Source organism: Molothrus aeneus, chromosome 26 (genome assembly GCF_037042795.1).
Source record: "Molothrus aeneus isolate 106 chromosome 26, BPBGC_Maene_1.0, whole genome shotgun sequence".
Taxonomy (NCBI): domain Eukaryota; kingdom Metazoa; phylum Chordata; class Aves; order Passeriformes; family Icteridae; genus Molothrus; species Molothrus aeneus.
In genome coordinates this window covers 2,528,368-2,552,857 of record NC_089671.1, presented here as the reverse complement: position 1 = coordinate 2,552,857, position 24,490 = coordinate 2,528,368, and the positions used below count along the sequence as shown (strand labels likewise).

Sequence of the window (24,490 nt, the reverse complement as noted above, 5' to 3'; positions counted from 1 at the left end):
TTCTTTAGCAGACACCTGTTTGTTCCAACCAAGACACTCGGGGTGAGCTCACTCCATCTGACCTGCCTGCAAAGAAAAAAATTAAAAAATATGGATTCAGAACTTGCTGATGGCAGGGATGCAGGCAGGGGTGCAGGGATGCAGGGATGGATGCAATAACGGATACGATTTTAAGAGGTTTGAAGTGGTTTGAAACAGTCTGAAGGGATTTGAAGCTATTTGCAGCAATTTGAAGCGATTTGAAGCAATCTGAAGAGGTCTGAAGCGGTTTGAAGGGATTTGAGGAGACTTTAGGCAGTTTGAAATGGTTTGAGGTGGCCTAAAGCGATTTCAAGTGATTTGAAGTGATTTGAAGAGATTCTAAGCAGTTTGAAACGGCTTGAAATGGCCTAAAGCGATTTTAAATGATTTGAAGAGGTTTGAAGTGATTTGAAGCCATTTGAAGCAATTTTAGAGCGGTTTGAGGTGATTTGAAGCGGTTTGAAGTGGTTTTAAGCACTTTGAAGCGACTTGAAGCCATTTTAAGCGGTTTCAAGCGGTTTGAAGCGACTTGAAGCGGTTTCAAGCAGTTTGAAGCGATTTCAAGCGGTTTCAAGCGGTTTGAAGCGACTTGAAGCGGTTTCAAGCGGTTTGAAGCGATTTCAAGCGGTTTCAAGCGGTTTGAAGCGACTTGAAGCGGTTTCAAGCGGTTTGAAGCGATTTTAATCGGTTCGAAGCGGGCGAACCCGGCCGCGCTCTCCGCGCCCCCTGCCGGCGCCTCAGCAGGGGGATGTGAGGCCTCAGGACTACAGCTCCCATGCGGCCCCGCGGCGGCCCCGCGCGTGCGCAGTGCGGTCCCCCAGCCCCCCCCCGTGCGCGCCGGAGGCCGGGGCGGCCGCCCCGGCCCATCATGTAGGTGCAGCCGCGCCGGCCCCGCGCCAGCCGCGCAGGGACCCCCCCCCCGCTCCCCCCGGCCCGGCCCGGCCCGGCGTGGCCCGGCACGGCGCGGCCCGGCGCGCCCCGAGCCCCGCGCCGCCCAGGCGGGAGCGCGCGCGGCGTTCCGGGGGGGGAGCGCGCGGCTCGCATCTTTTGTGTGTGTGTGTGTGTGTGTGTGAGCGCGCCGGGCGGCTCGCCCCTCGGCGGGGCCGCGCTCGGGGGACGGCTCTTTGTGCGCGCGCCCTGCCCCCAGCCCGCCGGGGGACAATGTCTCAGCCCCGAGGTGAGAGAGCGCGCGTGCACGTGCAGCCCGCGGGTGGGTGCGCGCGTGCAACGGCCGCGCGTGCATGCACGTGCACGCTCGTGCACGCGGCTGCGCGGGCGTGCACTCGCGCTCGTGCAACTTGCGGGGTTTGGGGAGCGGGGGGGGGGGGGGGGGGCGGCCGGTGCGCGCGCGCAATCGCTTGTGCAACTTGCGGGTGCACGCGCGCAACCGGGCACGCAGCCGCGCGTGCAAACGCGCGTGCACGGGCGCGCGTGCACGGGCATGCACGGGTGCGTGTGCGCGCGCGTGCACGGCTGCGGGTGCACGTGCGTGTGCATTCACGGGTGCGGGTGCATGTGCATGTGCATGCACGGGTGCGGGTGCCCGCGAGTTTGCACGCCCGCCTTGCCCGGGGGTCACCGCTCCCGGTGCAGCTCCCGGTGCAGCCCCCGTTGCACCCCCGGTGCAGCTCCCGGTGCAGCTCCTTTTACACCCCCGGTGCTCGCAGCCCCCGGTGCCCCTCGGCTGCCTTTGGCACGGCCCGGAACGAGCGGGGGGTGTCGCAGCAGCAGCTGCAGCCGGGGCTCGGGCGCGGGGTTAAAACAAACTTTTAAACAAGTCCGCGAGGGAGATGAAAGGTGAAACTGGAGTGGAGTTGCCGGGAATTAAATATATACCTATGTTTCCATGGGAAAGTATTGTTCTCGTGCCAGCGCTGAGATCATTTTCCACCCATTTCTCTCCCCCCCCCCCCCCCTTTTTTTTTTAATATTTGGTAACTTTTGGTCACACCAGCACGCCCCGAGCGTGCAAAAAAGGCAGGAATGGAGCGTTTGGAAGTGCAGGAATTGGGTATTTGGGAGCTTCAGAAAGGCAGGAATGGAGCAGTTTGGAACTCTGCAAGAACGGGAGCATTTTGGAGCTGCAGGAATTGTTTAGGAGCTGCAGAAGGGCAGAACTTGTGAATTTAGGAGTTGCAAAAGGGCAGGAATTGTGCATTTTGGAGCTGCAGAAGTTGAGAATTTAGGAGTTGCAAAAGGGCAGGAATGATGAGTTTTGGAGCTGCAGGAATTGTGCATTTTGGAGCTGCAGAAGTTGAGAATTTCGGAGTTGCAAAAGGGCAGGAATGATGAGTTTTGGAGCTGCAGGAATTGTGCATTTTGGAGCTGCAGAAGTTGAGAATTTAGGAGTTGCAAAAGGACGGAAATTGGGCATTTTGGAGCTGCTGGAATTAAGCATTTTGGGGCTGCAGAAAGGCAGGACTAGAGCATTTAAGAGCTGCAGGACTGAAGCATTTAGGGACTGCAGAAGGGCAGAAATTAATAATTTAATTGCAACAGGGCAGGAATTGGAGGTTTTGGAGCTGCAGGAGTTGAGTATTTTGGAGCTGCAGGAGCTGAGAACTCAGGATTTGTAAAGGGGGAGGAGTTATGCATTTTGGAGCTGCAGGAATTGAGCATTTTGGAGCTGCAGAAGTTGAGAATTTTGGAGTTGCAAAAGGGCAGAAATTTGGCATTTTGGAGCTGCAGGAGGTGAGTATTTTGGAGCTGCAGAAGTTGAGAATTCAGGATTTGCAAAGGGGAGGGGTTATGCATTTTGGAGCTGCAGAATTTGAGAATTTCGAAGTTGCAAAAGGGCAGGAATTGGACATTTTGGAGCTGCAGGAATTGAGAGTTTGGGAGTTGCAATAGGGCAGGAATTGAACTTTTTGGAGCTGCAGAAGTTGAGAATTTCAGAGTTGCAAAAGGGCAGGAATTATGAATTTTGGAGCTGCAGGAGTTGAGCATTTTGGAACTGCAGCTGAGAACTTAGGAGTTGCAAAAAGGCAGGAATTGGGCATTTGAGAGCTGTAGGAATTGTGCATTTTGGGGCTGCAGAAAGGCAGGACTAGAGCATTTAAGAACTGCAGGACTGAAGCATTTAGGAACTGCAGAAGGGCAGAAACTAATAATTTAATTGCAACAGGGCAGGAATTGGACGTTTTGGAGCTGCAGAAGTTGAGAATTCAGGATTTGCAAAAGGGCAGGAGTTGAGCATTTTGGAGCTGCAGAATTTCAGAGGTTAGGAGTTGCAAAAGGGCAGGAATTGGGCATTTGAGAGCTGCAGGAATTGAGCATTTTGGCGCTGCAGAAGTTGAGAGTTTGGGAGCTGCAAAAGGGCAAAGCTGAGCATTGAGGAGCTGCAAAAGGGCAGGAGTTGAGGCCTGAGGAGCAGCAGGAGGGGATTTGGGAAGGGGACAGCAGTGATTTATTTCTGCCAGCGTGGTGGTGGTGGTGGTGGCAAAGAGAGCTGGCTCTTTGCTTTTTAACTCGCTGCTTATTCCGGCCTGCCTCTGCCTTGTGCCCTTGCAAGGGCGGGGGGGCAGGCTGGGAGGAGGTGGAGAATTTAATATTGCAAAAATGCTGCGGGAATGCAACAGGGAGAGAGCTTTAAGGAGGAGTAGCTGTGGCCATTCATTGTGAAAATCCATGCCCATGACACAGATGCAGCTTTTGGAAGTGCTTGGGTTGGATGTTACAGCTTGGCTCTCCCTGCATCCTGCAGCCCTCACACATATTTGGGATTTTGGGGGTGAGAGGCAGCGTGTGGCACAGCAGGAGCAGGTCCCAAAGTGAGTTTGGAGCTCGTGTTGTGTTTATTTATTTATTTATTTATTTATTTATTTATTTATTTATTCATTTATTCATTTATTCAAACTAAGCCTTCCACAATAATCCTTGCAAGGGAGGACGTTGGGAATGAGGTGCCTGCACAGCTCTTGCCACACAGTTTTCCTTTGTAAAAGAAAAATGTAAAGTTGTTGTATAATTTATTCCTAATTTGGGTTTGCTGCAGTCATCTTTTCCAGCCGAGCAGGGAATTGTAAAAGTTTCCGATGCAGAGAGCCAAGGAAGTTTGATAATGCAGGATTGAACCCGGGGGTACCCAGAGCCCTCTGCCACTGCCGGGGGGGACAGGGGGTCCCCAAAAAGCCTGGGGGTGGCCAAGGCTGAGCGTGCAGAGCGGTGACAGGCAGGGAGCTGTGCTGGTGGCCCTGCAGGGGTGCTCAGTGTCCCCCAGCAGGGCCTTCTGCGTCCTCCCCAGTACCAGGAAAAGGGAGGATGGAAGTAGCCAACCCACAAAACATGATCTCAATGAATGGCATCATTCTTGACTCCCTTTGCCGTCCTCCTCGCTCTCTGCAGCACCAGTGCCTGCATTCCTGGCACAGATGACTTTTCCAAGCTCAGCTGTTCAGGCCCAGCTTTTGCTCAGGAAGGGGTTTCAGCTCTGGGCTTTGCAGCAGAGGTGTCGTTCTTTGGGATGATCTGAGTTTTGGGATCAGCTTTCATCGTGTTGCACGGGAGGTTCCTCAGCAGCTCTGTGGAAAGTACAGCCCAGAGCCTCAGCCAGCTGCTGAGCCCTCTCTCTGCTTTGAATCCTTTCCAGAGTTGTTCTGAGAATTTGCCAGAGATTAATTTTTTTTTTTTTGATGCAGCGTGGCAGGGGAACATGTGAGCAGCAGAGTTGTTCTTACTCCCTGCAAGGAATCTCACCTGGTTCAGGTTCAGGGAGACCCTACCTGTGCTGTGCAAAAAAATGGAGGGGGGGGGGGGATCTGCTTCCTGCACAGTCTGTAAAGGGTAAAACTCCCCCTGGAATTCAGAAATAACACTTTTCTTCTGGCCCTTTCTGCAGCAGGAATGAGCAGATGCCTCCAGCATTGTGCTCTCGTGGCTCTGAGCCACCTTACCTGCCCCTGAGGGTCCACCCAAGTACAAAACTCACCTGAAGTCAAAGACAGCCCTGCATTTCACCCTCTGCCTGTTCATTCCCTCTTTCAAGCTGCAGACTGGTATTATTTGTGGGATGTAGCAACCCACAGCAAATCAGCTTTTCCTGAGCACAGCAGGTTCCTGCAGCTTGTTCCTCACCTTCAGAGATGGGGCTGCTCTGGCCAGGAGGCCTTGGTGTTGATGGGAGCTCAGAAGTTGAATCCTTGCCCAAATCCAGCCCATTTGGCTGTCATGACTAATAGGATATTATTTTGGAAGAGGAGGGGGGAAAAAAAAAGAGGAAGTCCATATTCATTTCAAGCCAAGCACAGTTTGAGGCTGTAAATCTGGACTCTGGTGACAGCAGATATATTCAGGAGTCTCCCAAAATCCTTCCAACAGGGGGAATTATTCCCTGGCAAAGCCCACATGGGAGCAAACACCTGCAAATATGCAAATTTCTCCATTGCAATAAGAAAAGGGAAGGGGGAGCAGTACCCAGGAGAGAGCACTGATTCATAAATGCACTGAAATGATGTTTGAACTAAGTATTGCTGCCTGTTGATCTCACACCTAAACCCCAGGCTCTTGTTTCAAACACAATTTTCAGCGCTCCAGCTGCAGAGGGAAGCTGAGATTGTGAGCAGCACATCCCACGTGATGCTGGCTGAGCATGCACCCTATGGACTTTGACCAAAGGCCCTGCACCTAGTCCAAATACCAGAGTTTTATGTGAAACACTCATGTTTTCCCCAGCCAGAAGTCTCAGTGGAGCAGCTGTAAAGCTGAAATATTCCTTGTTGTTGGGTTTTTGGGTTTTTTTTTTTTGCAGCCCTAGGTAGGTGGCAGGTTGTTGCTGGTGTAGGATTAACCTGCAAGCAGCTCCTGTGGGTTGTGCAATGTGAATTTTGCCTCATCAGCACCACCTCAGCTTCTCCCCACTCACACTCTGCCATGACACAGGCACTTGGCAGGGGCACAGCAAAGCTGTGCCACGGTCAGCCAGGTGCAAGCCTAGCAAAGCCTGGACTAGCAGCAAATTTCAGCTGGAGTTGATGATTTATTCTTAATTAATTTTTTTAAGGGTGCCCTGTTGAATTAGTTTTAGTGCTGGAGGTGCCTGTGTGCCTGCTTTGGGTTAAGAGCGGGGCAAATATTTATAAAGAGGTTTAAAAATCTCATGCAATGCCAGGCTAGAGGAATTACCCAGCTTGGGAAGAGGAGAATGTGGCTGGGGCAGAAAAGTGGCTGGAGATGAACCAAAGCTGTGCCCAGGTGAGGGCTGAGACACCTGGGTGAGCCCCTGCTCTGCCCTCAGGATGTGCTTGTCCTGTCCCCATGTCCCAGCAGGTCCCAACATGTCCCAACACCACTGCTCAGGCCAGCAGCTCCCTGCTGCCACCCAGGAACGTATTTAATATTTAAAAGCTCCAGCTAGGAGCAGTTCTAGCAATAAAAGTGCAAAGTTGCAGGAAGAAGGGAGCAGAGAGCTGAGTGCTCCTGCCAGGCTCCTTTTTATTGTGGTGTTTAAGTCCCCAAAACCTGGGGGCTTCCTTAGGGCTGAATTCCCTCCCCTGACACATCCACAAGCTGCTCAGGTGGGGCAAATGATGCTCCATGAAAACCTCAGGAGTAATTTGGGGACATGAGACACTTCACATGGAACATGGTTACTGCAGGTTTGAGATTCTGGGCCCCCTGGTTGAAAATACACAAAGGGATTAAAAAGTTGCCTTTCCCCCCCCAGACAGTGCCTGTGTTTGTTGTCACTTGGCTTTTTCTCTTGCTGAAAAGAGCTGTGACAGCACCTCTAGGAGCCTCTCCAAAAAGGATTGAAAACCAACACACCTGAAAAAAGCAGGAAAAAGAAGAAGTGTGGGAGTTGTGTTGGCACAGGAGTGGGGATGCTTCTCCAGCCCTCTGCAAATGCTCTTGGAGGCCCAAAGCTCCTTAGCCTGGTTCTTGTGCTGGTTCCCAGCCCTGCCCCAAGGGATTCACCCCATGAACTTTCATTCCTGATGCTGCTCCAGCTCCAGAGGCAGAGCTCTGCCCTTCCCAGGGGGTGCAGGCACAGGGCAGGTCACAGCTGTGATGGCAGCAGTGGCACAAGCAGTTCTGGGCAAGAATTATTCACCAGGAGTCCCTTCCTGCTGTCTCTCACGTTTTTGGGGACCATTTTGGGGTGCATTTACAAGTTGGCAGCATCATTAGATGAAATCTTGAGTCAGCCTCCAGTAGCCAGAGGAATTGCAGGAGTGTTCTTTTGGTTTGAGACGTGGACAGAGCTATAATTAAAGAGAATAAAAATCTGTTTCATTACCTGTGGAGTTCCTTAGCTCCCTTCCTTAGGGCCTGTCTGGGAGCAGTTTAAGGGATTAGCATTATCAGCTGGAGCAGTGGTAGCAGGGAAGCAGATCCAGGAGGCTGGAGCTGTGCCACCTCAGATATTATTATGGTCTGTGGTGGCCAAATGGTGAAGGCCATTGGGTGCCATTTCCATAGCTGCTCATTGTGCAAAAACTGGGGGTTTTTTTGGATTTTTTTTTTTGGTTTTTTTTTTCTTTGCTTTTGTCTTCCAAATCCACAATATTCTGCACTTGACAAGTGTGAATGGAAAACTGTCTGCTGCTCAGTGGCCTTGGCTCAGTGAAAAGCAAGTTTGGAGAGGGGAAGTCTCAGCCTGGTGCTTGTAGGGCTTTCTCCTGCCTCAGAGCCAGAATTAAATCCATCCTTCCAATCTCCCCATCCTTTTGAAATGGGGATTCCAAACACAGAGGGTTCATCCCACCAGGACATGGGGTGCTGAAGCATTTCTGAGTCTCCTTTCCTTTGGCCATGGTGCATTGAGATGCTGCACATCCTCTGTGGGAGCGGCAGGAATCCTCTGGTGCTGTCAGAGCTGTGAAAAATCCCTCTGGATCTGCATCCCAAGCTCAATCAGGAGCCTGGATTTGGAGGGACAGGGTCAGAGATGGCATCAGGAGAGGCTCAGGGCTAGGAGCTGCTCTGGCTGCATCCCCTAGTTGATGTTGGAGCAGTGCCTGTGGCTTTTTGGGCTGCAGAATCCGAGTCCTGTGAAGCCCAATGCAAACAACCTCTGCAGCTGGGGTAGGGTTTCAGATTTGTAAGAGAAAAAGCATTTTTTTTTCCCCTACTCTAGCAGGAAAACTGCACAGAGCTGAGCTGATCCAGTTTCTTGCTGGTGCTGTTTTGTTAGCCTACTTAGCAATTTTATCATCAAGGCTGGGTTTTCTTAGCCTGCACCCAGGCAGATCAAAAATCGTGAGAAGAACTGAAGCCACTTTTACTGCATTCAGATTAAAAAAAAAAATATAAAGAAAAACCCCAGCAGAAGTTGCAGATGAGATGCCAAAGATAAGGCAGCAATAGAAAATCAGTGCAGGAGTCAACACTTGACTGTGTCTGCAAGAAGAGGCCTTTAATGAAGGCTGAATCAGCACGGACTTGGGAGCTGCTTTTGAAGGAGAATCTTTTTTTCTAAACAAAAATATGTAATTGCACTCCATGAAAAATGCTTATCAGTGCCAAATGGCCCCAGAGCGTGGTGTGGCTGCTGTGTGCAAGTCCCAGGCCTGGTGGTTTTTGTGCCTGTGCTCCTCCTGCAGTGGGGGCTGATCCCTGACTGCCTCACTCCTGGCTTTTCACAGGGCTTATTCCACACTCAAGCAACAAGTTATAAAAATTACAGCTCCTCTCTGTGGTATCATTCCTCCTATGAATGTTTATTGCTTCTGCAGTAGTTCAAGGTCAGATATAGAAAATGGCTCAAAAGTCTTTTGTTGTTCTGAGTGCTCTAAAGTGATGGAAGACCCAATCCAGCAAAGATAAACCTTTCCCAAAGAACCAAAAGGGAAGGGACAAAGACTGTTTTATAAAGGCAAACCCAGCATTGATTCCTGACCTTTTAAAGTAGGTTTGGATTAGATATTAAGAGAAAATTACTTCCTGTGAGGGTGGTGGGGCACAAGGACCTGTAGATATGATGGTTGTCTTGGCATATTCCATAGATCCTAAAAAACTTAGATTTTAACTCCGTTCACTATTTTATGCCTTATTTTAGCCAAGAACTCCTTGTCTCAGCCTGGTTTCTCCTGGTAGGTTGTTAAGGGATTGTGGTTTCCATCTCTTAGGAGTTAAAATGCAGAAAGCACACGGTGCCTACAGAGGCTGTGGCTGCCTGGAAGTGTCCAAGGCCAGGCTGGACAGGGCTTGGAGCAACCTGGGACAGTGGAAGGTGTGAGATGAGTTTTAAGGCCTCTTCCCATTCCATGATTGGGTGATTTTTCCCTGGATTTGCTCTGTTCTGTGTGCTCTCACACCTTTGCTGTGCAGCAGCCCCAGGCAGAGCCCGCTGCAGTCACTGCCTCGAGTCCCTGCAGGTAGGAGGGGAACAGTCCCTGCCACAATCCCTGCCACAATCCCTGCCAAAATCAGGGCACACAGGCTCAGAAGGTCCTTTTGGCAGCAGCTCTGCCCTCAGGGTTGGTTTGTGCAGCCCCAGGCACAGCCCTGGGCACGGCTCTTGCTCCTTGCAGGGCACCTCTCCAGCGCTGGAGTCAGAGCCACACTTCCCAGCTTGGATTTCAACCCCTTTCTCCTAGGGCTGCTTTAATTGCCTGCAATTAGGGTCTCCAGTGCTGCAAAAAAAAGTATGAAGAAATAAAAGCCAGTCTGGCTTTGTGAGGGCTGGGATTGATTTCTCCTCTCAAGCAGCTGATGCTGTGACCTTTTCGAAGGGAGCTGTCAGCCTGGGACTGTGGGGTTTGTGCATGTGACTGCCCAGGGTTAAAGCACAAATAGGGGATGTTTAGTTTTATCCCAAGGAGAGGAGCACCTGTAGGAGCTGAGAGCAGCTCAAGGAGGAGACAGGGACTTCACATGCTGTCATTGAAGTGCCAAAACCCCAAAAGTAGATTTGTTTAAGCACTTGACCAAAAGGCCTGGAGCAGAAGTCCAAGGCACAGCGCTGAGGGTTCAGGGGGTCACCCCAAACCCTGCAGAAGAAGGTCAGGGTCTGGCCAGAGGTGCAGACACAGCTCTGACCATGATTTCCTCACAGCTTTGGCAGCAGCAGCAGGACAGGGAAGCTGTTGCAGCAGAATCTGAGCAGCACTGAGGTTTGGGATGGGGAGATGAGGATAAATCCTGCACTCAGTCCCCTCTTGCAGGTTTGCTTCTCTGAAGAGAAGGATGCTGCTGGTTAATGCAGAAGTTCCCTCCCAAGCAGACCTTGGTACTTAACTGTGTTAATTAAATGCTTTCAAAAACCACAAGATTGACCTTCACTGCTTGCCCACAGATTTTTCTCTCATTTAACAAGCAGAGGGCTGTCAGAGTAGCCTATTAAAGGAGAAGAAAGGCAATGCTCTAATACTGTTGGGTTTTGACCTGTTCCAAAGTGTTTTTCTGCTTTTTAACTCCTAAGAGATGGAAACCCCAATCCCTTAACAACCTACCAGGAGAAACCATGCTGAGACAGGGCTGAAATAAGGCATAAAACAGTGAACAGAGTTAAAATCTCAGTAAGTTTTTTAGAATCTATGGAATATGCCAAGACAGCCATCATATCTACAGGTCCTTGTGCAGCAAGTGAGCTCTGTTCTGTGACATGGAATTGTCCTTTGGGAGAGACCCTCTGGAAAAAAATAAAGTCAAATAACAGAGGCTCTGACTTCCTTACCTTTCCCAAGGACACCAGCAATTTGCTCATTGCTAATAAAACTCTGGAACACATCTACAGAAATCTTTGGATCCCTGCCAAGCAATCAGTTTTATAAATGAAGCAAAAGAGCAGATTGTGCATTGCAGGGAAGGACATCCCACATCCCAAAGCAGCCCCCGACTGGAGGGAGAGCCCAGAATAGCCCCTGGCAGCTGGGGAGGGTGACACAGATGCTGCATTCAGAGATGATGAGAAACAAGTTGATTTCTGGAGGCAACAAATGAAGAAAACTCTTCACTGAGAGGGTGATTGGGCACTGGGATCACCTGCCCAGGGAGGTGGTGGGGCCACTGTCATGTCACATGTCGCTCAGGGCCATGGTTTAGTTGATGAGGAGGTGTTGGGTCATGGGTTGGGCTTGATGAGCTCAAAGGTCTTTTCCAGCCTGGTTCATTCTGTGATTCTGTGAAGTGAGACCGGGCTGAATTCACATGGTTTGGCAGAGGGAAGGAGCCCAGGGCTCGCACCTGTGCATGTCCCTGTGGGGGGACAGCAGGGGAATGCGCCCTGGCCATGTCCCCTTGCTCAGAGCCACCTGAGCTGGGCAGCGCCTCAGGCTTCCTCAGCTCCATTCGTGTCCTCAGGCCATTTATTGAGACAGGAAATGCTTAAGGTACCTTTGTGCAGTGAACAAATGGGTTGGTGAAAGAATTTTGGGAGGCTTTGAGGTCACTTAGTGCATGTTTTTGTTTTTGTCTATATGTGTAGAAGGTTGATGTAAAATGCTATCCAGAATACAATGTGAAGTTCACTTTAGGAGAGACAAATAAGCCTCTGGCCAAGGCAAGTTCAGCTTGAAATGCAGGAGAACACTGTGACAAAAATGTATCTTGGAAGTGGAGTTTTAATTTTTCAGCAGGATCTAAAATTCTAGAAAATAAATATGTCTTCTACACAGACATTTAAAATCAAGTAAATTCAGAAGAGACTTTCAAGGAGCCTGCCATTCCTTTTTTTTTCCTTTAGAGCCAGCCATGTCTTTCTTTTTTTCTTTTTTTTTTTTTTCCCTTTAGAGCCAGCCATGCCTTTTTTTTTCCCCTTTCTTTTTTTTTTTCCTTCCCCTCAAAAACATTTGGTGCTTCCCCCGCAAAAAATCAGGAGCTTTCTGTCTGATAAGGGGCTGGAACAGCTTCCTGCAGTAGGAGAGAATTTCTCCTCTGGCTCTTCCTGCACAGAGCCAGAACAATGCCAGCACTTCCAGCCTCTCTTTACCTCGGATAATCTCATTTAGGGTCCATCCTGTGCGAGCATCTCCTGCCAAGGGGGGCTGCTTTTCCAGCAGTTTGCTTTAAAAAAGGTTTTTAAAAAGGGTTTTTTAAAATGGCATTGCCACAGCAGAAAAGCAGGAGCAATCCTGAGGTTCACTCAGGGCTGATGCATAGCAGGGCCCTGTTTGGAACTGGAGGGGCTGAATAATTTTTTTCTTTTCTCTTAATGGAGAGGCTAAATAGGATTTTTTTTCATGTCTTCATCCTGAAAGTGCACGTGGTAAACTCAGAACATGTGAATCCTTCTGCAGGACTCAGTGGGACTGAATGTGCTTGGTTGGGGTTGAGCTCACCCATAAAAGAATTTACAAGGTTGGGATGTATTTTGTCCTGGTTGCTGAGTGGGATGGACATTATGGATTTGTGTTGATGATTTATTTCATCCTGCTTCTCTTGGTTCCTTTTTTCTCCCCGTTTCTGCTTTCCTTTTGCCCCAATTCTGCTTTATCTGCTCATGGGAAGCAGTCTCCTTTTTGGGAGTGTGTAAGTGAAACTACAGCCCCAGACCTCACATGGGGAGGAGTTCTGTGCAGGCTTTGGCAGAAAGGCTCCTAAAGGGAGGTTTGTATTTCCAGCTTCTGCTTCAGAGATGTGACCTGGTGGGCTTTGATCCCTGTGGACATATGCAGAGAGGAAAAAAACAAACCTGCCCACTTGTGTCACTTTATTGGGAGGACAAGAGTTGCTGTCACAAGTCTGTCACAGTGCTGTGCTGTCATGGATTTCTTCAGTGTGTTTTCCAAACTGAGATAAAACTGCATGATAAAACCTGGGGAAAGGCTTTTGTTCTTGATAAATGCCTCGTGTTCTTTATGTGCCAGACAAGCAAATGTGCCTTCCTCAGCCTGGAGGAGGATGAGGAGAGATCTCAGCACTTGCAGCTCCAGCCCTGGGTGCAGCTCCAGCCTCTGCTCTGTGGGACAGGGACAGGCAGTGCTGGGGCTGTGTCAGGGCATTGGGATGGATTTTTAGAACAGGTTCTTCCCCCAGGGAATGGGCACAGCTCGAGGCTGCCAGAGCTCTCAGGGACAGGGTGGGGTTTTGGGGTGTCTGTGCAGGGCCAGGAGCTGGACTGGATAATCCTGAAGGGTTCCTGCTGGGTCCCTTGCAGCTCAGGTTGTTTTTAGGATTTGAGGGCATTTGAGAGCGTGTGCTGGGAGGAGTGGAAGGCAGGATTGGGCCAAGCCGAGCTGCAGGGTGGAAAACCAGTGAAGGAGGTGGCTGGCAGGTCGTGCTCTCTGACCTCTGGCTTAAACAGGTTTGAACTTGAAAAAGCTTCCCTGGAAGCTGCATCCACCTTGCCCTGCTCAGCCTGGAGCTCCTGGAGCTCCCTCCTGTGCCAGCAGCACCCAGAGCTGCTGCTGCTGCTGCTGGAGCAGCTCCAGTCCTTGGCTCTCTGTGCCCCTGGGCTCCTGAGCAGCCCTGGTGGCTGCTGGCAGTGCCACAAACAGGAGGGAGATCCTTGCCAGGAGCTGGGCCAGTGCCCAGAGCTGCAGGGTGCGACACAGAGGGGTCACAGCTTTGGTTTCCTGCATTTCCCATGGCTTCCCCAGCAATGGTGCTCCTGGATGGTTTTAAAGTGCCCCACAGAGGGGTCACAGCTTTGGTTTCCTGCATTTCCTGTGGCTCCCCCAGCAATGGTGCTCCTGGATGGTTTTAAAGTGCCCCACAGAGGGGTCACAGCTTTGGTTTCCTGCATTTCCTGTGGCTCCCCCAGCAATGGTGCTCCTGGGTGTTTTAAAACAGGTCCCATAGAAGGGTCAGAGCTTTGGTTTCCTGCAGTTCCCCTGGCTCCCCCAGCAGTGGTTTTTTTAAAGTGCCCCACAGAGGGGTCACAGCTTTGTTTTTTCTGCAGTTCCCCTGGCTTCCCCCCAGCCATGGTGTTCCTGGGTGTTTTTAAATGTCCCACAGAGGAGTCACAGCTTTGATTTTCTGGGTTTTCTGCAGTTTCCCTGGTTTCCCCCAGCAATGGTGCTCCTGGCTGGTTTTAAAACAGGTCCCATAGAAGGGTCAGAGCTTTGGTTTCCTGCAGTTTCCCTGGTTTCCCCCAGCCATGGTGTTCCTGGGTGTTTTTAAATGTCCCACAGAGGAGTCACAGCTTTGATTTTCTGGGTTTTCTGTAGTTTCCCTGGTTTCCCCCAGCAGTGCTGTCCCTGGATGTTTTTAAGTGCCCCACAGAGGGGTCACAGCTTTGGTTTCCTGCAGTTCCCCTGGCTTCCCTCTGGCAATGGTGTTTTTAAAGTGCCCCATAGAGGGGTCACAGATTTGTTTTTTCTGCAGTTCCCCTGGCTTCCCCCCAGCCACGGTGTTCCTGGGTGTTTTTAAATGTCCCACAGAGGAGTCACAGCTTTGATTTTCTGGGTTTTCTGCAGTTTCCCTGGTTTCCCCCAGCAGTGGCGCTCCTGGCTGGTTTTAAAACAGGTCCCATAGAAGGGTCAGAGCTTTGGTTTCCTGCAGTTTCCCTGGTTTCCCCCAGCAGTGGTGCTCCTGGGTGGTTTTAAATGTCCCACAGAGGAGTCACAGCTTTGGTTTTCTGGGTTTTCTGCATTTCCCCTGGTTTCCCACAGCAATGGTGCTCCTGTGTGTTTCAAAGTGCCCACAGAGGGGTCACAGCTTTGGTTTTCTGGGATTTCTGCAGTTCCCCTGGCTTCCCACAGCAATGGTGCTCCTGGGTGGTTTTAAAGCAGGACCTCCAGGTTTGCTGGAGGCATTGCCAGCAGAGGGAGCTGGAGTTGGTTCCTCCCCTCTGTGCTGGTCAGAGCTATAAATTTGCTTAAAAAAAGGTTAAAATTGCTAACTGAAAAGTAAGAAAGAGCTTACTTGCTTATTTTTATATCTCAGTTATTAAATATGATTCTTTATGCAAGTAAGCTCTTGCATCCTTAAAGAATAGCAAGAGAGCTGTGTGATGGTGTGGCACAAAGGCAGGATAACCAAAGCTTTGACCTTCACATGTCGAAATTTAATCACAGTATTTGGCTGAAGCTTTGCCAGAATTCCCAATGACAGAATGCAAGGAGGCAGATCCTTTCCCACCATGCCAGAGCTGCTGGTCTTGTGGTGTTCCTCTCATGAAGGAAAACTCTGGGCAAAGTTGCCACCTAATTCCTGACCTGCACATGGATTAACCCAGCCCTCCTGCTCATCAGGGCCTTCTGCAGAAGGTGAAGATGCTCCATAAAGAAATAGCTTGTGGCACATCCCTCTGTTTCCATGAGTATTCCCATTTGGCTCTCAAAGTTATTGATATTTAATAAATCACAGAATGACCAAATCAATGGGCACTTTTCTCCCATTTTATCCCAAGGTATCTTTACTCATGAGCAGAAAATTTTAACACCCAAATTTTACATGCAGAGCATTAGCAGGAGATATCTGCTGGCAGAGCAATTGAAATGCCCAAATTTACAATATGCTGAACAAACCCAATCTGTGCTTGGTGAAACAAAGCTCCTGTGGCTGCCTGGATCCCCTGGGAACAGAAATAAAACTGCACCTCACATTACCCTGGTGGGATTTAATTCCAGCCTGCTGGGAGCGTGGTGGCACCAGGACAGGGATCCCACAGGGAATAAAAAAAAAAAGGGAATAAAAACCAGGGAAGGTGCTCAGTGAGCAGAAACATCCCTGGGGGGAATGGGGCTGCATGGAATTGTGGTGGTGTTCACAGGGGTCCCAGGCTGAGGGAAGAGATGAGAATTGTGACTCCATGTTTCAGAAGGCTGATTTATTCTTTTATGATATATATTATATTAAAAGAGAATTATATACTAAAACTATACTAAAAGAATAGAAGAAAGGATTTCATCAGAAGGCTTGAAAGGAAAGGAATGATAATAAAATCTTGTGACTGACCAGAGTCTGAGACAGCCGGACTGTGATTGGTCATTAATTAGAAACAACCACATGAGCCCAATCCCAGATGCACCTGTTGCATTCCACAGCAGCAGATAACCATTGGTTACATTTCATTTCTGAGGCCTCTCAGCTTCTCAGGAGGAAAAATCCTAAGGAAAGGATTTTTCATAAAAGATGTCTGTGACAATGGAGCATAAATCTCTGTGCAGGCTCCTCTGGGGACAGTGACAGCCCAGAGGGGCTCCCCAGGTGAGCCCTTCCTGACCCAATCACACCCTTGTGATATCCAAGCCCTGCTTTTCTGCTTTTCCCAGGTTTAAACCTCCTGACCCCTTTAGGCTCAGCACTTGCCTGTGGTGCTGTTCACAGGAGTCCCAGGACGAGGGAAGAGATGAGAATTGTGACTCCATGTGTCAGAAGGCTGATTTATTCTTTTATGATATATATTATATTAAAAGGAAATGATGTATTAAAACTATACTAAAGAATAGAAGAAAGGATTTCATCAGAAGGTTTGAAAGGAAAGGAATGATAATAAAATCTTGTGACTGACCAACGAGTCTGAGACAGCTGGATTTTAATTGGCCATTAATTAAAAACAACCACATGAGACCAATCCCAGATGCACCTGTTGCATTCTACAGCAGCAGATAACCATTGGTTACATTTGATAAAATGTGTCTGTGACAATGGAGCCTAAATCTGCTGCTTTGGCACTGCTGGAGGTGTGGGAGGTGTCCCCCGTGCCTGGCAGAGCCCGGCCCCTGCTGTGCCCATCTCCTGCCAGGTGCTCTTTGGCACAGGAAAACAGACACAGAGGTAGGGCAGCAAAAGCTGCCTCATCCTCCAAATCCTCCTGCACAAAAGCCCTTTTTGTTCCCAGGGTGAATTCCAAAAGCTTTTCTCCAGTTTTGATCCCAGCAAACTCCCACTGCAAGAAGACAGGCGAGGGCTGAAAACAAAGTGGCAGCAAAATGAAAAGTTCCTTCTAAAAAGAAAAAAGCCCAGCCAGGGCTGGAGGCTCTTTTCTGACAGCTTCCCTGGCCTGCAGCTCCTGTGGATTTCCTGGTTTGAGATGAGCAGGGAAGAAAGCAGGCTCTGGGATGGGGAGGCAGGGGTGCTCTCGGCAGAGGGAAAATGGGGATGTGATTGATGGTTTATGGTGTGCTGCTGCCTGGGGGAGTGCCTGCCCAGAGCTCCAGCGCTGGGATTTCTCCTGGTACAGGGGAAGGGGGAGGCCATGAGGCTCAGTGGCCTCTGTTGCTCTGTGGGATCTCCATCACCCTCACGTATTTCCCAGAGCAGCAGGAGGATGTGGCCATCCCAGTGCTGGAAGGCACCAGGGATGCAGCCCCAGCTCCTGTGACCCCGAGGAGCAGAAAACCAAGTCCTTTAGGAGGATACTTCTAGAATGAGCCTTGAACCTGATTCCTTGCAGCTTCCCTGTGGTGCAGCAGTGGGTGATTTTTAGGATTTGAGGGTGTTTGATGGGAGGAGTGGAAGGGAGGCTTTGGCCACCTGTGAAGTTAAGTTGCTGGAGGGGAAAGCAAATTTAAGCAGAGGAAGGTGAGAGGGATTGAGAAGCTTTGGTCCTGGTGCCTGTCAGGCTGTTGGAGATGGCCAAAGATGGAATTCTGCATTTTGTGGGCTGCATCCTTTGGCAGCTGCTGAAATGCTCATCCATGGAAGTCCCTTGCTCTGCTGGATGTGACTCAGAGCCCACAGCAGCAGAGGTGGATTAGCCTGAATTCCTCACTGCACACACCAGGCAGAGGGGACACACAGACAAGGCTTGTGCAGCTCTGGGAGTTGGTGAGATCCTTGTGGGTCCCTTCCCACGGGGGTGTTTGTGACTCTCCATGTCACCCATGGCCATGCATGGGGTTATTAGGGCTGAAATTTGTGGGTGCTCCATCCCTTGCAGCACCATCTCCTCCCATCTTCATCCCAGGGGTCTGAGGCTCTGCCTGCTCCTCACAGAGCCCCTTGAGCAGCTGGGGTGAATCAGGAGAGAGCTGAGCATTCCTCCTGAGCAGGAGGGTGTGTGGGATCCTGTGGGATCCCCAGGGCTGCTGCTGGGGTCGGCCTTGCCCCAGGTTTGGGTGGAATTCCCTGGGATCAGGTGCTGCTCCTGCAGGGTGGTGATGCCACTGGTGATCCCCTTCCCACGGGGATGTTTGTGGCTCTCCATGTCACCCATGGCCATGGATGGAGTTATTAGGGCTGAAATTGGTGTGTGCACCTCCAGGTGCTCCAACCCTTGCAGCAACACCTCCTCCCATCTTCATCTTCATCCCAGGGGTCTGAGGCTGTGCCTGCTCCTCACAGAGCCCCTTGAGCAGCTGGGGTGAATCAGGAGAGAGCTGAGCATTCCCACTTGTAGCAGCTGGGAGGAGGCTGTGTGGGATCCCCAGGGCTGCTGCTGGGGTCAGCCTTGCCCCAGCTTTGGGTGGAATTCCCTGGGATCAGGTGCTGCTCCTGCAGGGTGGTGATGCCACCCTGTGGTGTGCACAGGGGTTTGGGGGGAGCTGTGCCCTTTCCCCCAGGCCACTGGAGCTGGGTTCAGCACAGTGTTGCAAGAGGGATTTTCACATTCCCACCAACCATGGCCTGTGCTGAAAGCTGCAGGCAGCAGAGCACTCCTGTGTCCCATCAGCACCCATGGATTTGGGGCTACTCTGCAGCTGCTGGCTGGGTAAGGAGAAATAAACCCAGGGCACCCAGGGCAGGGTGGCAGGGCAGGGCTCTGGCTGCCCTTGGCACCTCTGCAGGTGCCAGCACCACTGCTGGCAGCAGCTCAGCAGCAACAGGACCAGGGGCTCCACACTGTTCCCTGCACAGACTGGAAGTGACTGGGCTGGGGAGGGACAGTCACTGGGGAGGGACAGTCACTGGGGAGGGACAGTAACTGGGAAGGGACAGTAACTGGGAGGGACATTCACTGGGGAGGGACATTCACTGGGAATGGACAGTCACTGGGAAGGGACAGTCACTGGGAAGGGACAGTCACTGGGGAGGGACAATAACTGTAAGGGACAGCAACTGGGGAGGGACAGTAACTGGGAGGGACAGTCACTGGGAAGGGACAGTAACTGGGAGGGACATTAACTGGGAAGGGACAGTAAGTGGGGAGGGCCATTGTCTGGCAAAGCTGTTTGTTGTCACCTCCCCATTAGCATCATGTGGCTGCTCTCTGCCGATCCCTGAGTGTACAAATGGGCACTCAGGGCCCCATTTCCTCTCCCCCCTTTCCTTTCTTGCAGGCCAGCACTGGAATGGGGTAGAGGAAATGGGACAGAGCCCAGTGGGAAGTGCAGTCCATGGTGCTGGGATGTCCAGGCCAGTGTGGGAGCCCATGAAACTGCTCAGTGAGGTGTCAGTGACTTCCCCAGGACACAGAGGATCCTAAACACCCATAGCTGTGGGATCATCTCCACCAGCCTTCATCTGCACACTGGCCCTGGCTGCTGGTGTCCCACAAAACCTGCTGGGTGGCTGCTCCAGCCTGTGATTATCCCAGAGCTCCCTGCAGGAGCTGTGAGGGGCTCAGGTCTGTTTGGTGGTGGGTTCCAGAGCTGCCTCAAAGCTGTATCAGCTGCCCGGGGTCCCTGCAGCCCCCTCCAGGGCATGTCTTGCACAGGGTCCCACCTCTGATCTCTATCTTTGCACTCAGCGGGTCTGAGCTCCTCTGAGATTTGGAAATGCACTCTTATCAGAGGGACAGACAGACCCTGGTAACCAAAATGTGCAGATAAACAAGGAGAAATGGCATCCTCTGGTTTCAGTATTGTCAGGAGTGACCCAGCAGCCTGCAGCCCTTTTGCAGGGTGTGTTAAGAGGAAAATGGGCAGAGTAAAAGAGATTAGCCCCAATCAGGAAATTACCTTCAAAATGGAATTACTGAAATACAGAGCTTGCTGAAAGGCAGGCAAATAGCTCCTGATATTTGCAGAGTTTGATGACATTTCTGTCCGTGTCTGCACCACAGGAGCCGCAGATTGAGTCTGCTGGAGTCCTTCTTGCAGAGCTCCCTGCTCTGCCTGTTCCAGCAAAACAGTTCCAGTTTTCTTCTGCTGCTCTTCAGAGCTTCTCCTGCTGGAGGCCGGGCTGAGGCAGGCACCAAGCCCTGACCTTGTGATTTTACCTGGCAGCAGAGCTGCAGATCTTTGTCTGGGCGGTGTGGGTGCCTCAGCAGGGACACAAATAACCCTGGCTCTGCTCAAGGCTGCCCCAGCTCAGCGGGTGCACCTCACCTCTCCCTGCACAGCCCTGCTATTTTGGTTTGGAGCCTCTCCTGCCCCGAGTTTATTACAGCTTGTGGGGCTGAGTCAGAGCAGCGAGTGCAGCCCTGAGGTGGAGAGAGCCTGGGGCAAGGGGTGGAGCTGGGACAGGGGTGGCTGCTGGGGCACATCTGGCTGTTAGGGACACGGATGGGTGCTGGGGCAGGGATGGGTGAGTGTTGGGGACATGGATAGGTGGGTGCTGGGACATGGATGGGTGCTGGGGACACGGAGGAGTGCTGAGGACATATAGGGCTGCTGGGGATGTGGGGGTGCTGGGGACGTGTGGGTGCTGGGGATATGTGGGTGCTGGGGATATGTGGGTGCTGGTGCATATCTGGATGCTGGGACAGGGATGGGTGCTGGGACACATCTGGGTGCTGGGACATGGATGGGTGCTGGGGCAGGGGTGGGTGCTGGGGACACAGGAGTGCTGAGGACATGGAGGGGTGCTGGGACACATCTGGGTGCTGGGACACATCTGGGTGCTGGGACAGGGGTGGGTGTTGGGTTCAGGGATGGGTGCTGGGGCACATCTGGATGCTGGGAGACATCTGGATCCTGGGGCACAGCTGGGTGTTGGTGCACAGACACATGCTGGGACACATCTGGGTGCTGGGGCACAGACAGGAGCTGGCCATGGCCACCCTCAGGACAGGACGGTGAGTTGCATCCCCACCATTGCCTGTGGGTGCTGATGGTGTCATGGGGAGTTTGGGATCAGCTGGTGCCTGGTGAGTGGGGTCGCTGTGCCAGGCCATGCCAGGCCATGCCAGGGATTAAGCTGGGATGCCAGTGCAGCATCCTCTGCTCCTGTGGTGTGCCAGGGTTTCAGGGTTTCCTGCTGTGCTCTCTTGGTACACGTTGTAAGAATTCACCACAGCCATGAAAGTGCTCCTGCCTTCCCTGCTGCCTGACCCAAACTATGACTCCTAAAGACAGAAAGGAAAATAAATAATGCTTTAATTCATGCACTAAGGTGTGAGTTGCAGTGTGGACCCCGTGGGGCTGGTGCTCAGGGCTGGATGTGCCAGCAGCTCCGTGGCACCCAGAGCAGAGGAGGAGAGGCTGGAGCTGGGAGCCACCTCAGCCCCAGGAGCGTGGCAGGTTCAGCTCCATTCCCCTGCAGCCCAGAAGTGTTGTTAAGGAAACACATCTCAGTTTTGCTGTTTCCAAGGAGCTGCTGCAAACAGCCACGAGGCAAGGCACAGATAAAGGAGGTGTGGGGAATGTCCCTGTCCTACACCACCATCCCTGGGCCATCTCCATTGGCTTCCAGCACATCCAGCTGCAGTGGTGGAGGAGCAGCCAGTGGCACTTGGCCACCTTCTGGCAGGGCTAAGGGAGAGCAGCTCCCTCAGGTTTCAAAGAGAAAAATAAAGCACAAATCCACCTCATCCCGTCCCTTGGCTTTTTGCTGGAAACTTCTACAGCTTTTAAATGTCTCTTACATATTAAATTCTTTTTGTGGCTTAATGAGGGGTCCTAAACCAGATTTTCAGACCCACTTTTCTGTATCATTGGTGCTTACATGAACACCTGGATTTTGGTTTTCTCCAGAAATTGGGGCTTGGCTAAAACTCTGCATTTACAAACTGGATGGTGGGCACAGCTCAGCCACTCACCCAGCCTGTCCCTGGCACAAAGGGCATTTAGGCACCTTTACCAGAATGTTGCCAAGGCACACAACCCAGCCAGAGGGGCAGAAGGGGTGAGGGAACTTTCTAATCTGAACCTTCCCAGGCACAGCTTGGGGCTGTTTCCTCTCATCCTGAGATGGAACCTGCAGGAAAGGCTTTGTAAAGGTGGCACCTTCTTCAGCACCAGTTCAGTATTTACTGTGGGGTTTTGGGGTTTTCTTTGCTAAAAGAAAGTGGATTTTAAGCTTGTGCCTCCCCACCACGGTCACCAAACCACTGTCACCAGCACCCCCCTCCCTGTCACCTGCAGCTCCATCCCAAAGGCATTTAAATCCAAAATCCATCCACAAATTTCAGCGGGTTTCACCTCTTTGGAGCCTGTGGGAGGAAGGTGGTGGTGCAGAAATCACTGTGGAGGTGACACGTGGGGATGTGGCCACCAGGGTTTTGTAGCCCAAAACCCACCACAAGTGGCTGCTTGAGGGATGTTCCCCTTCTTTGTTCTCTGGGAGGGCTGGGTTTCCATTTCAGCTGGAGTGGAGCCAGCAGGAGCCCTGGTACAGCTCCAGCAGCAGGGCTTCTCCTCAGGCCCACTCACTGAGAGGAGACTTTGTCATCTCTGTGTGTGTTTTCATTTTTCAGCTCGCAGGGAGCCCCGGGCTGTGCTCGTGGCCCTTGTTTAGTCAGGAGTGGGCAGGGTCTGACCCTGGGGACACCAGGAATGCTCCTCTCACACTGGCCTGGGATGTCCCCACGTGTGGGGGAAGAATTGGATTCCTTGGGGGAGAGACCTGGGCAGGATTGAAGGCTTCAAGCCTTGAGCACTGGGCAGTGGTGATGAGCTGGGGCAGGTGACAGACAGGACATCCCCAGCCCTCAGCTGTGCCAGGATGCTCTGAGAAACAGCCACAAGAACTCACAAATATAAACAATGAACCCACGAGATGATTTGTAATACTTGCTAAAAATATTTTTTTCACTTCTTTGTTCGTTTTGTCAAAATATATTTAAATACAAGGTTGCTACACCTACAGCAGCAGTTGCTCATGGTGACCCTGCTCTGTCCTGGGTGCTGCTTTGAGATATCTCAGTGTTTGTGTCCAGGAGGGTTCACAAGTGAATTTCTCAGAGATTTGGGTATTTCCAGGTGTCCTGCAAGGCTTAAAGTTCTCTTTGGCAGCACCAAACCCACCATTGTTGTTGAAATGTGGGCTGGAGCAGAGCTGTGGATAAAAGAAGCCCCTTGCACTTGCACACCAAGGCTTTGCATGAGGAACTTCCTCCTGCTCAGCATCTCCAGGGTGGCTGGGACACAAATGAAATATTCTTAATTCCTTGGTTTTGCCAGAACCATCTGGGTTGGGAGTTTTGCACCTCAGCCATGGCCGTGGGTCCTGTCCCTCTGCAAAGTGGCGCTTCAGGATCAGGTCAGACTTGGGTTGTGGAGCCTTGGGAGCTGCCAAAATTCACTTTTCTTCCATGGGAACCCACCAAACATTCCCAGTTTGCCCTCGTTTTTGAGGTGGGAGTTTGCTCACACAGAGACTGCAGCTGATAGGGGAAAAGCAGATCATTTAGCTTTCAAAACCTTCCAAGAAATCACACAAAAAATCCTTGGGAGAGACAGGAATCATAAATGAGCCACTTTTATCTCCTAAAAAATGGGAGAAAGAGGCATTTCCTGCCTGTGAAATTTTACCAGCAAGTTCTATGACTAAGAGTGTTGCTTGAAAGGAAATGTTGCTACATGGCTATTGAACACATTTTTAATAATAAATTGTGGTGAAGACAGAACTAGTTAATATCCTTTGAAGGAAATAGGAGCTTTTTGTGGCAAGGAACCATTTATTTTGGATTATATCATAAAAAGTTTTTGACTGCAGTGAAAAGTCTGGAGACTGGGATTTTCCTTCAGAAGTCAAAGTTTATTTTCTGTTACAGCCCATGTGGGCAGCAAATTCTTCTGTCCTCCCTTTCTTTGTTATTCTCTGCTCTTTTCACTGAAATTCTGAAGTTTCCTTTTTCAATTAAATATTGCTGTTTAATTGAGGGGGGTTAAAGCACCCATCCCTGTGCTCTGTCAGTGGGAAGAGGTTAAGGAGCCCCTTGGAAAATGTGCTTTCCTCCCCTCCCTCAGGAACTGGCTTTGAGACCTTCACAGGGAAGTGTTTAATGTGTTCTCATTGAGTCAGGGTTTTTTTTCCTGTCCCAATTTTGCTCTCAGGTCTGGTTTGGTTCTTGGGGTTGGTTGGGCCCTGCAGGAGCAGTCGGGGTCGGTTCTGGGGCACAGGAGCTTCCAGGGGTGCTGCAGCCAAGTGCTGCCATCAGAACCCCAAAATCAGGGAATCATCGAGGGTGGAAAAGCTCTCCAAGCTCATGGAATCCAAACAAGAACCCCAAAATCAGGGAAGGAAAAGCTCTCCAAACTCATGGAGAGCTTGGAATCCAAACAAGAACATGGAATCCAAACAAGAACTTCATGGAGAACTTGGAATCCAAACAAGAACATGGAATCCAAACAAGAATCCCAAAATCAGGGAATCATTGAGGGTGGAAAAGCTCTCCAAGCTCATGGAGAGCTTGGAATCCAAACAAGAACCTCATGGAGAGCTTGGAATCCAAACAAGAACATGGAATCCAAACAAGAACCCCAAAATCAGGGAAGGAAAAGCTCTCCAAGCTCATGGAATCCCAACAAGAACCCCAAAATCAGGGAATCATTGAGGGTGGAAAAGCTCTCCAAGCTCATGGAGAGCTTGGAATCCA

At 51.0% G+C, this 24,490-nt stretch overlaps 1 protein-coding gene across 4 annotated transcripts in view; it reads left to right on the top strand.

Moving 5' to 3' along the window:
* Positions 1–1,090: 1,090 nt before the first annotated feature.
* The window catches only part of MAP2K6 (mitogen-activated protein kinase kinase 6), an 82,585-nt gene continuing 59,185 nt past the window's right edge, over positions 1,091–24,490 (top strand). For all 4 annotated transcript variants that reach the window (XM_066566074.1, XM_066566073.1, XM_066566071.1 and 1 more), the window contains exon 1: positions 1,091–1,198. In XM_066566074.1, the coding sequence (XP_066422171.1) occupies positions 1,183–1,198 (16 nt within the window). In that variant the 5' untranslated portion in view covers positions 1,091–1,182. The remainder of the gene's footprint in view (positions 1,199–24,490) is intronic.